Genomic DNA, 11871 nt, shown 5'->3' with positions numbered 1-11871 from the left:
ACAAGTTTGGAAAGATCAGACATGAAAGTTCTCAACTTGTTCTGAAAAACACCAGTTAGGCTGGTTCCAACGGGAGTCGGTACCGACCCCCGCCGGTCGGTACCGACCCGGCTACCGACCCGCGCCGGTCGGTAAGCGCGGAAACCGAGAGCGCGGGGCGGTAGCGCTACCGGCCGGGCGGTCGGTACCGACCGGCGTTGGAGCCGCGCGCGGTCGGTACCGGCCGGTCGGTACCGGCCGGTCGGTACCGAACCGGCGTCCGGTCGGCTGCCACATGGCTCTCTGTGATTGGCCAACGGCTGCCACGTCAGCTAGCCGTTGCAATTAGCCGTTTTTGACCGTTTGAACTCCAAAAAATTCGAATAAAATTCCAAAAAATCACAAATTTCGTCCCCAACTCATCTATAAATAGAGAGGGCTGGTTGGAGCTCATTCCACACATCTCACTCCCCATTTCACTCACTTATGTAATTTCCTTTATTTTAAATTGTCGTGTAATTTTTATTTCGAGTTTTTATGTAATTTCCGAATTTTTAAATTTAATAAAATGAGGTTATTGCGTCCATTTAAATTATAAAAGAACGTGTTCTGAAATGGTTAAGTCTGGAATGGAAAAGCTGACGTGGCTGTGGGCTGAGGCTGCAGGCTCACTGATGGAGCGCTGGGGTCGAGTGGGCTGGCGAGAGCTGACGTGGCGCTGATGTGGCTGTGGCTGCGGGCTGGGGCTGCAGACCCACTGTTGGAACCAGCCTTACAATTCCGTTTGACATCTGTAAGAGTTGCACTGCAACTGCATGGCAGATGTGGAGCATTGTTGAAACATGGCCCTCTTAAGTGCTTTTAAGTGTCCATTCAAGAAAACATTGCCAAATTTGCTTCCAAACGAGGAAAGAAAAAAATAAATGGAGGCAAAATACTTTAACAGACAGAAAGTCCTAAACTGTATGGGTGTTTTTGTAATTTTTCTTCCTTCTTCAAGAGATTCGAGAGCCACACCGCGAGAAGAGAGTACAGATAGCTCAGCCTCCGTCTCTTCCGTCGGCCCATCCATGCTGCTCCGCCTCCGCCCGCCGCCGCAGCCGGCTACCGCGGCTGCTGCTGCGAGCCTCTCATCTTTTCTCCCCTCCCCTTCCTTCCGCGGCCTCTTCCCCTTGTCGTCATGGCGGTCCCCTCCGCACCGCCGCCTTTCCACCACCGCCACCGCCTCCTCGAAGGGTAATGCTTTTCTGCTTCTGCCATTGTAACTATTATTGATTCGACAAATTGAGCTCTGTCCGCTGCTGAGAAACGGGTTTCCTTTGACTTTTCAAGCTAACTGAAAACGAGGAGGTGCTTAGCGATGTGTTTCTCTTGTGGCACTAGGTTCTAGAGGCCGATTGGATTCGGAGCGGTATGACGTCATTGTTGTCGGGGGTGGCCATGCTGGATGCGAGGCCGCGCTGGCGTCGGCCCGCCTTGGCGCACGCACCCTTCTTCTTACTCTCAACATCGATCGGATTGCATGGCAGGTCAGCACTGAGTCGTTGTACATAGGACATTTCTGCTCCCTTCTTTCTTTCTGCTTTACAACCTAGCTCTTCTCTGTAAGTTTCTCCTTGTAATTTGCTCTTTAACTTGTTTTTTAATAAAAAAACTTTACAGTGGGGGTCTCCCTCGCTGTGTTTCTGGTTCAAAAAAAAAAAGTCTTTTGCAGTTTTCAGTTCTACATTTCTAGTATTCATTCGCAGTTATGTAGTAAGCCTTGGAATCAACAAATCATTTTATCTGATTCCTGATGATATTCGTAAAGTTCATGTGTCAAAAAATAGGTAAACATTGAGTCCTGATGCCACATAGTAAAAATCAAGCCCCACATATGAAGAACTGATCCATATTGCCTTGTGCATAGGAATGGAAGCTAAGTGAAATCTCTTCTGTGACAGCAGGTTTATAGGGCACAGATTCTGTTCAAAATTTTTTGTGTATTTCATGAAAGAATATGATAATGTAGAAACTCAAACTGTTCAAAGGTATGCTAAAAGACAAATTTTAATAAAGTGTGCTACATATCTCAGTATGCTATAAGGAATCATCCTTTGTCTAGGAATTGCATGTAGACTGTATGCTGTTTTTCATATCATATATTATAGTATAAGTGTGGTTCTGCTTCCTGACTCGTTCTCTTCCATATGCAGCCTTGTAACCCTGCGGTGGGTGGGCCTGCAAAGTCTCAACTTGTCCACGAGGTAGATGCCCTTGGTGGTGAAATTGGCAAAATTGCTGATAGGTACAAGTTCAAATGTGTACTTATCTGGAGAATGAATTCTCTCTTTTGTTTTCCCATGTGTTGCTCTGTTGGGCTGAGAGTTCAGACTTCAGTTACTAGTGAATCAACAAAGATATATTAGTGTTACTGATTACATCTTCTGATAGGTGCTACCTGCAAAAGCGTGTACTGAACAGCTCAAAAGGCCCTGCTGTTCGTGCACTGCGTGCTCAGACTGATAAGAGAGAGTATGCATTAGAGATGAAGAACATCGTGGAAAGGTCAGTGTATAGTAAACTACTTTAGTCATAAGTTGCTAACTTTACTTGGATTTGTACTCTTGGCTGGCAGCTCCAAAAGTAGTTAATGCCACATAGAGTCTGATCGTTTCATTTTGGCTACCTCATTTAATTATGTAAACTTGCCATTTTAGAGATTATTGGGTTGTACTCACAAAGTTGTGATCTTCAATTTAAACTATTTCAAACATGACACCTTCACAATTTCGGCATGTTATTGTTGTTACCGGATTAAGACTGGTTCTACTTGACTAGTCTCAAGGTAGACTGGTAGATGTAAATATTTTGTTCTGCAAATTATTTGACATAAGAGTACGGTATTTTGTGCCTACTAATAAGTGAATAGAGGTGAAGTATTGTGATGCTATGTTGATTTTTACTGTTGTTGATCGCATATACTTTATCGTGATATCTTTCACATTGCTTTCTGACTATGCCATGTACTATGCTTCAGCACAGAAAATCTTTTCATTAGAGAGGCAATGGCTACTGAAGTGTTGATTGGGAAAAATGACAGTGTTGAGGGTGTTCGCACTTTCTTTGGCATGGACTTTTATGCACCGTCTGTTGTACTTACCACCGGAACATTTATGAGTGGTAAGATTTGGGTTGGTAGGACATCAATGCCTGCTGGACGAGCTGGAGAATCAGCTTCTCATGGACTTACTGAAAACTTGCAGCATCTGGGTTTTGAAACTGACCGCTTAAAAACTGGTACACCACCACGAATTGATCGAAGGACAGTTGATTTTTCTGGATTGGAACCCCAGCATGGTGATGAAGAGGTATATATAGTACACTCAACAAACTGTATTGTTGGGATGTTCTTATCAAGAAATGCAGATTCAGTCATTCAATTACTTTTCACTAATGTCCTTTTAATTCCTTTTTTTGTTTTGCATTGTTATGGCAAATAATGAAATCAGTGATTTCAAATTAAATGCTGCATTCTGGTATCATCTGGTAGTTAGACATAGCAAGACTTTATTTGAAATGGCCCAGTTAAACTGGTTTCTCTTCAATTATTTATTAGTATGCATGAGTTTGTAGTTTAGAAGTGTGATAAAGTAATAATAAAGTATTCCGTGAACAGAGTGTTCCTTGCATGTGTAAGATTAAAAGAAGCCTTGCTTGAAGTAAACTGGCAGACTTGCAGACAATAATGTATATGCATCCACAATCTGATTTAGTTGATCCCACCTTTTCAACTGTATGAGGTGTATTCTCACACAGAAGTTTCACAACATTTCCTGCGTCTAGTATATGCTGTTTACCTTGCAGGTTTGCACCCACATGCTCAAGGGAATCAGTTGCATTTTTGAAATTTAAGGCTTGTCAGGATGGGTTAAGCTTGAGGATCAAGTTGCTTTTATGTTACATAAATTTTTTTTAATAAATGGGTGTGCCTCTTGAAACAGGTAGGTTGGTTCAGTTTTGATCCTGAATTTCATGTCGAGAGAGAGCAGATGTGCTGCTATTTAACACGAACCACAAAAGAGACGCACCAAATTGTTAGAGATAACTTAGATGAAACACCAACATACGGTGGGTGGGTTGAAGCAAAGGGACCAAGATACTGCCCAGCAATTGAAGATAAGGTACTGTGCCACTGACCTTTTTGGTTGGTTACATGGTAATCTTTTTTTATTTTGTTTCTTGGATTGGCAACAAACCTTAGCAAAGTACTATACCTTTAAATGCTGATGTACCCACTATTCCCAAGATAACCAAGTTCATTGGTTCAGATTGTAAGGTTCAAAGATAAAGAGTCACATCAGATCTTTCTCGAACCTGAGGGTAGAAATGTTCCCGAACTATATCTGCAGGTATCTTCTTTCTGACCTCTCTCCATTCTCTCCTTTCCTTTGGTCAAATTTGTTAATCTCAGACATTGGCATATATTATGCTTTGTTCCTATTTATCCCCATCTGTGTGGGAAAGTTGTGTCCATGCACTGTTGCTTACCCAAACCCTCCTTTTTTTCTAGATGCAAAACCTACTACTTATGACCATTTATACATCTTTATTAGGGTTTTTCCACTGGGCTTCCTGAGAGATTGCAGTTATCACTTGTCCGAACTATACCAGGGCTGGAGAACTGTCTAATGCTAAGGCCTGCTTATGCTGTTGAATATGATTACTTACCTGCATATCAGTGTTCAAGATCACTTATGACAAAGAAGTTTGAGGGATTATTCTTCTCTGGCCAGATAAATGGAACAACAGGATATGAAGAAGCTGCAGCTCAGGTTTATTCATTGTTCCTGCTCTGTTCTTCATGATTTAATTGCATTTGATAAGTCGGTTGAACTAGATTTCCTGGATCGTAAGCTTGCTGACTGTTCTTTGTAGGGTATAGTTTCTGGAATCAATGCAGCTAGGCATTCTGATGGAAAATCATTAATTATTCTTGAGAGGGAAAGCAGTTATATAGGGACTCTTATTGATGATCTTGTTACAAAAGATCTTAGAGAGCCCTATCGCATGCTAACAAGGTACATAATTTCTGTAGAAAATATTCTTATTATTGATGCTTAAAGCACTGATGCCAAAAGGTAGTTGTAGGTTCCTATGTAGTACGTATGAAATGTTTGCATTCAGAGGTTTCTGATAATAGTTGAGCTTATCTTTGAACAGGAAATATCAGGTGCACATATGCATAAACTCAATCTTATCCCTCAGATCAATTATGAACGTCCTAGTGAGAGGTGGGAATCCCTCATCACCCTTGCCCACCTTTTAATTGGTCCAAATTGGCCTAAGTCAGCCCAAAAGGGATCAGAGAACTGCCACTCTCAACTTTGGGCCACTTGGAGCCGAGGGATGGGGTTGAATTTGTACATATGTTCACCAATATACTCTTTGGCACCTGATATTTCCTCATCTTTATTAAGCTCAAAATATGAGTACAGCAATGGCTTTTATCCTGATCCTCATCATGCAATGTGTATGAGATGGAGCTAGTTTAACAGTGTTAGCGATTGTAAGTTATTAACTAGAGGTACACATGGTTTTATTTTGGTACATAAAAAGTTACAATCTGAGTGCTTTGAATTTTATGCTATCAAATTCAATATGACTTTTCTGTTAAACTTCTTAACTTCTTTTTATTGCTGGTGCATCTATGGACATCCAGCCGGTCAGAACACCGTTTATTACTTCGAGCAGATAATGCTGATAGTCGTTTGACCCCTTTGGGACGAGAGATTGGTTTAATAGATGATAGACGCTGGGAGCTTTATCAGTCAAAGCAAGCCCGCATTAAGCAAGAAAAAGAACGGTTGAAATCTACAAAAGTGCCAGGTGGGCATTATATATTTTTCGAAGCTAACCATGTCTATGAAATACTGCATCTTTCATTTTGTTAGGTGTCCTTGAATGTATGCATTCAACCTTTTAGAATTTGACAACAAATATACATAAAAGTATTTAGATTTAGGCACCCAAAAATTTCATAAGCAGATATGTCATCAAAGCTAAGAGTTCTGCTAGCATATAATTAAGAGGCGGAATGTTCAAATACATTTATTGAAGACTGTTGATGTCCTAACTCCTGATTGACAACTTAGAAAGGAGGGAGGGGGTTATGTGTATTTTGACTGGTGTTAGTATACTAAATGCTGTTGTTATCATGTCATTAGAGTTCACACGCTTTAATTCACAATTTTCTGTTATCAGGAGGTGAATTTGCTGCTGAAGTTTCTGCAGTATCCAACCAACCAGTAAAGGATTCATCTACACTTGAAGCTATACTAAAGAAGCCACATGTGCTATATAAACTTCTTGATAAGCATGGATATGGAAACGAAAATTTATCTCGAATTGAGAAGGAATGTGTAGAGATTGATATCAAGTATGAAGGTTTCATTGCACGACAACAGAGTCAATTACACCAGGTAATTTGCTTATGATTATGTGTTTTTGTACTGGAATAGATTTATGAAGGAAGTTAAAAGTGCTAGAGAAATGGTACATACATCATACGAGATGTCCAACAATAACGCATTATGCATCCTGGTATGATATTAGTCTATTTGCCATTCTATGGATCTATAATTTTTTTTTATTGAGTAACTTGTTCAGCTTTTTGGTGTTCTGTTGAGATTATTGGGGAAGTGGCTAGTTCTTTATTTTTTGTTGGTGCAATTTTTTTTCTTCCTTTGCTTAAGAAAAGGTCCACGTTCATTGATATTGTTGAGTTCATTTGTTCTGTTTATTAAATTGAAAAGGCAGCTGACTCTTCATTGTATCTTTTTTTTACTCTGTTGAGATTGTTAACCAAGAACATAGGAAACTTCCTGAAGATTTGGATTACCACTCAATGAAAAATCTTTCAATTGAGGCTCGTGAGAAACTTTCGAAGGTAAGTGGCTCACCTGCTGTGGATATGTTCAGTGAAAACCTGCGAATGTTTTTATTATGGACATGTTTCCTTTGGGGTCTTTTTGCCCCACAAAACAGGTTCAATCTTTTGTGATAACCCATGACTGAATTTTTAAGATATCAATTACTATAAAAATTAGGACTACTTGGCCACATCTTTTCTGAAACTTGGTGCCATGTCATGTGCAAGCATAAGCTTAAAATAAGCCTAGGCGAAAACATGGACCTGACATAACTGTGCTTGCATCTTTTAAAATTGCAACAATGCAGATTGGGAGCCATTTTTGTGGTCTAATTTTATCTAAATTATATTGTGATTGATCTGTAGGTACGTCCACAAACTATAGGTCAGGCTAGCAGAATTGGTGGGGTGAGCCCAGCTGACATGACTGTTCTCCTTATCTGGATGGAGAGCAAGCGTCGCATGGCAAACTACAGGAGACAGCAAGACCAGCTGAGATCAGCTGCGGTGAAGTTTGATGATTCTTCAGAGGAAGTGGCCCATGCCAGCACAGCATAGGAGAAGCAACAAGTTCAGTGAGGTACTCGGAAATTCTTGGTGTCTTGGCAGAATTACACAGCAGGTGCAAATGCATGTGGAGCAGATATGCTGTGGCTATTTTAATGACCTGAAGAAATGTAGCAGTCCTTTGGCCCTTCCTGTTATGGGTTATTTTCTTCCTACATGTGCACGTGGCTTTAGAAACTAGAATATATGATGATCAGCTTGGCAATTACAATTGCAGAAAGTCTCTAACCCTATATGAATCAGAAGGCGGATTGTAAAGAATGGCAGCAACGAATATGTGGCATGATAACGGAGAGCTCCCATTGTTAATCCTGGTAAAGTGTGGAATCCTTTTATTATGCTCAATGCGATAAAGTCATACTACGAGATTTTTTTTGTATATTTTAGTTGTATAATCAAAATTGACAGAACGTATGGGGAGCATTTCTATTTCTTGCCATTGTCATGCACTCCATGTGTCACGGGCCTATCTATAATAGTCATCGGCACACGACGGATCCCACGCTTTGGCTGACAAAATCCCTCATGCACTTGCTGGGAGATGGTTAGTGATAAAAAAAAGACATAATCTATAGTAGGGCAGTGCATGAGTTAAAATCAACATTGGTTGAAGTACTTCACATATGTGGTACATGAAGCCATGAACACAGATACTAGAAGTGACTATTTTGTACCATGTACAGAATAAATAAATAATCGCTAAAACCTCTGAATGATACATCGATAGTTAGTGGTACTTCCCTGTACAAAGCATGAGTCAGAGTAATGTAGAACCTAACATTCTGCACGAATTGTAAGAGCTAAACAACCTAATCCCGAGTCATATCTATAATTCTATACAAAAAGTGCTCTACTATTGATTGCTGCATGAACCGCAAATGTGGCTGTTGTAAGCTGAACTCAGGTGTGTTAAATCTTTCACTGGAATCTATTCTACGCAGTCTGAAGCCTCAGGTGCCTTGAATTCTGATTCGCGTGTAGACCTGCTGGTTTTTCTGAAAGAAACTGGTGATCTGTTGCAGCACAGGGACCAAACCAATCGGCAGAGTGGCTGAGGCTGCAACATGAGCATGAGTTAGGATCTTTTCATGGCTGGTCTTCTCCTTGTCCCTTCTTTTCCTCAACCTTTCCAGGTCAATTACACGGTCATCATGGCTGTAGTGAGCGTTCTCCATGGTACTCAGTCCAAGTTCTCCCTGCAAAACCTCACACTTTCTGTTGTAATCTCTGGAAGCATGGTCGGCTTTCCGCTTCTGCCGTTGCTCTTCTTCCAGGCTCTTCTTGAATTCATGCACAAGCTTGGAGAAATGGTCGATTGCTCTCAGTGCATCAGTCTTGGAGACCATCTCAATCGCTTGGAACCAATCATTTGAGATGATGAATACAGGTGGCGCGCCAAGCCTTCCTGGAGAGAAAGGTGGGACTCCATCAGCTGTATCTTCCTCCGGTGCCTCAGGGAGCCATTTCTTGAGCCATCCATTCAGCGCCTCAACACAAGACCTTTGGGAGTTGATCCACTTGTTGAAGCAACGATACCATTTTGTGAGCTCCCTCTCCAATTCCCTTGAGGCCTCTGAAGCAGCACCGGATTGGCTTATGGTCATCGCCTTCAGCTGGTTAATTTTGCTGTCATGTATGGCCAATAGCTGCTTCTCATGGCATTCCAGAACCCCTTTCCACAATCTTCTGAACCTGTACTTTGGAACAAGCAACCATATTGCATTAAATTAATTTGATCTTTGGAAGACCAGACAATTCAAAGAAGGAATATTCATACTTTTGGATGAGATCAACCAGTTGAGGGTAAAGTTCTTCATCTCGAATCTTCTGTATCTTTGATGAGAAGGCATTGGCGGTTCTAACATTGATGCTGATCTTGGACTGTAGAAGCCTTACCGACATCCGGGTGGAGTCGATTGTACTTGATTCAGCTCCTCGTTCATCCAGAGATTTCAATCTCCTGTAGTTCTTCTCATACTGCATCCGTAGCTTCTCTTCATCCTAGAACAACCACCTAACGGCGTTCAACACATATTTGGCAGTAAATCAGATAAATAGCACCTACAGTTTCTCACCCTATACTAACAACACAGCTACTTTAGTTATAAGTTTTGTCGATGGGAGCGCAGGTGTGTACCTTAATCTCCTGATAGAGCTTCTTTTCCCAGACCCACAGCTTCTCCAGAGTTGATGAGAGGTGGCCCATACCACCATTTCTTCGAGCAGCACTTGACGAGGCTGAAGTGCTCGCCTTGCTGCTTGATGCTCTTGATTTCCTGCCATGTGGTTTTGGGAGGCAAGACGATGTCGACACGGTAAGACCTATAGGATCAACCACTCTGGATGAGATGTCTGCCAAAAAAACAAAAATGAATGGTTTTACATTACTGCACTAGCACATATAATATAGCACAACCTGCAAAGGTAAAGAAATTTCAAGTATGTTTGCACTCAAATAAAGCAATGCATTACCCACATCTAAGAACTCCGGGGGTGCTCCGGGGAGGCATTTTCCCCACCTCCAGCAGCCTTGAGACCTCTGTGCTGCAGTTTACCGCCTCATCGAACAGCTCCTTGACCTCGTCCATTGACTCCCTGACATCTCTCGTCCCATGATGCAATGGCGAGAATGGCTCGCTGCTCACCACCGACTGCACTGACTTGCCATGGCTATCACCACCTCCTGCTGCTCTGATGGACTGTTCCTCGTCGAAGGCCACATCTTTCTTCTTCCCACTGGTGCTGCTGCCATCAATGTTGCCACTAACAGTTCCCCTTAGGCTGGCCGTGTTCTTACCCCCTCCCTTGTTCTTGGATACCGGTATTCCCGCCTCAGCATTGGCATCAGGAGCAGTCTCCGATCCCTTACTCTGTAGCATGGCAGCAGGAGCTGGTTCCGAACCCTTCCTCTGTAGCTTGCCGCCAGAAGGATTGCCGTTTGAGGAGGCACTGTCTGCAATTGGTCCCTTCCCCTTGGCATTTTGGTCAGCACCACCGGAAGTCGATGGCTTGGATGTCGCCGCCGCCTTGGCCTCCAATTCCGCCTCGTCCTCGAGCTCCGGGATTCCCTCCATCCTCCTCAGCTCGGCGTAGTTGGGGCTGTTGGTTGGCAGATGCCCGCGAGAGTAGTCCTCCATAAACTGGTCGTACTGCGTGAACGGGTCAAAGAAATCCCACGGCGAAACCTCCGCGGTCGGCGGCGAAGGCGGCGGTCGGGGAGGCATCGTCGGCGCAGGCTGCGGTCTCTCCCCCTCAACCACCTCGCCGTAGGGCCCGTACGGGTACGCGTAGCCGTAGCTGGTCTCGGCTTGGGTGTACTGGACCTGCGCGTTGGGGTCCTCGTACACTACGGTTGGCACGGTGGACGACCTTCTCATGTAGTGTTGGTGGTGCCTCGTGGAAGACGCCGCCGCCGCCTTGTCGCTTCCGCCGCCGTGGAGAGCCTCCTCGATGTCGTGGTCGTGGTCGGAGGGGGAGTGCGAGAGCGACGAGACGGTGGAGGACGAGGACGGCGACGGCGGGAGGCTGGACGCGGCGACCTGCTTGGCGGGGGAAGGCGGGAGCCTGAGCACCGGCGAGGAGCCGGGCGCGGGTGTGGCCGGCGCGAGCGCGGCCGCGGCGAAGCGCCGGAGCGCGTCCCCGACGGCGGCGAGCGAGCGGAAGTAGGCGGCGTGCGCGGCGGCGAGCGCGAGCCGGCGGTCGGCCGCGGCGCGGATGAGCGCCACGCGCTCGCGGCACAGCGCGGCGGGGTCGGCGCCGCCCCGCGGGCGCGACGAGGAGGAGGAGGAGGTGACCGCGGCGGCGAAGGCGTCGTGTGAGGTAGTGCAGCCCATTCGCGCGCGAGAAACCCTAGCGGCGGCGGCGGGTGGGGCTGCGAAGTACGGAGAGGGTGCGCTCCGGTGGCTCGTCGCCGTCCATTATAAGGCGACGGCCGCCGCGTGTTTGGTCGGCACGGCTGGCGCGCGTTCTCCGAGTCGGCTTCGGGGACGGGGCAGAATATGGCGGCGGCGGCCACGGTGAGGCGGTGATGGATGGAGATGGAAGGCGGAGGCGGAAGGCGCGTGGAGAGAGGCAGAGGAGGATGGAGGTGGAGACGAGCGGAGGCGGAGCGCCCCCTCCCGGGGGGGAGGGCCTTTTCGCTTCGGTTTCGATGTCCTCTCCTTTTTGCTTTTTGGCCCTTTTGTTTCGCCTGTTTTGCTTTTGCTTCACCTTTGCGTGATCAGGGCGGGGTGCTATTAAGATTGTACTCTATATATGGCAGCTGTTAAGTAAGTGGAATAGTCCATTCTTCTCATTTACTAGTTCGTATGGTTAGATTTATGTGAGGTTTTTATGTCACCATTGTGAGTGAGAAAATACAGGAAACGCGTAGATCAAGGAATCAATTCTTCCACCTGATCCCATGAAACAACGAA

At 44.8% G+C, this 11871-nt stretch overlaps 2 protein-coding genes across 3 annotated transcripts; one reads left to right on the top strand and one right to left on the bottom strand.

Annotated features, from left to right (window-relative positions):
• The first annotated feature begins 991 nt into the window (after window positions 1-991).
• LOC120709315 (tRNA uridine 5-carboxymethylaminomethyl modification enzyme MnmG-like) lies at window positions 992-7879 on the top strand. The gene is made up of 13 exons (XM_039994916.1): window positions 992-1215; window positions 1363-1508; window positions 2175-2266; window positions 2413-2526; window positions 2999-3329; window positions 3963-4142; window positions 4290-4370; window positions 4575-4793; window positions 4897-5039; window positions 5681-5847; window positions 6223-6440; window positions 6815-6907; window positions 7256-7879. Exons 1-13 carry the CDS (start codon window positions 1050-1052, stop codon window positions 7445-7447), a joined length of 2142 nt encoding a protein of 713 aa, XP_039850850.1. The 5' UTR covers window positions 992-1049; the 3' UTR covers window positions 7448-7879.
• A 237-nt stretch (window positions 7880-8116) lies between these two features.
• LOC120709313 (nitrate regulatory gene2 protein-like) lies at window positions 8117-11566 on the bottom strand. 2 transcript variants are annotated; one of them, XM_039994914.1, is made up of 4 exons: window positions 9933-11566; window positions 9594-9808; window positions 9234-9457; window positions 8117-9148 (listed from the first exon to the last, which is right to left on the bottom strand). In XM_039994914.1, the coding sequence occupies exons 1-4, from the start codon at window positions 11287-11289 to the stop codon at window positions 8407-8409; spliced, it is 2538 nt and encodes an 845-aa protein (XP_039850848.1). In that variant the 5' UTR covers window positions 11290-11566; the 3' UTR covers window positions 8117-8406. The 2 variants fall into 2 exon arrangements, with proteins under 2 accessions (XP_039850848.1, XP_039850849.1); XM_039994915.1 differs by having other exon boundaries at window positions 9594-9778.
• Window positions 11567-11871: the final 305 nt, after the last annotated feature.

This window comes from Panicum virgatum, chromosome 5K (assembly GCF_016808335.1).
Source record: "Panicum virgatum strain AP13 chromosome 5K, P.virgatum_v5, whole genome shotgun sequence".
Classification (NCBI taxonomy): Eukaryota; Viridiplantae; Streptophyta; class Magnoliopsida; order Poales; family Poaceae; genus Panicum; species Panicum virgatum.
The sequence above is the reverse complement of the archived record's forward strand: the minus strand, read 5'-3'. Positions and strand labels throughout refer to the sequence as shown.

Excerpts from the sequence above, each read along its gene's own strand:
- LOC120709315 (XM_039994916.1), top strand. The coding sequence starts at position 1,050 with ATGCTGCTCCGCCTCCGCCCGCCGCCGCAGCCGGCTACCGCGGCTGCT. Across the intron at positions 5,040-5,680 it reads CCCTATCGCATGCTAACAAG|CCGGTCAGAACACCGTTTAT; the intron begins GTACATAATTTC and ends ATGGACATCCAG. Across the intron at positions 6,908-7,255 it reads CTCGTGAGAAACTTTCGAAG|GTACGTCCACAAACTATAGG; the intron begins GTAAGTGGCTCA and ends ATTGATCTGTAG.
- LOC120709313 (XM_039994914.1), bottom strand. The coding sequence starts at position 11,289 with ATGGGCTGCACTACCTCACACGACGCCTTCGCCGCCGCGGTCACCTCC. Across the intron at positions 9,458-9,593 it reads AGCTCTATCAGGAGATTAAG|GATGAAGAGAAGCTACGGAT; the intron begins GTACACACCTGC and ends TGGTTGTTCTAG. Across the intron at positions 9,149-9,233 it reads CTGGTTGATCTCATCCAAAA|GTTCAGAAGATTGTGGAAAG; the intron begins GTATGAATATTC and ends TCCAAAGTACAG.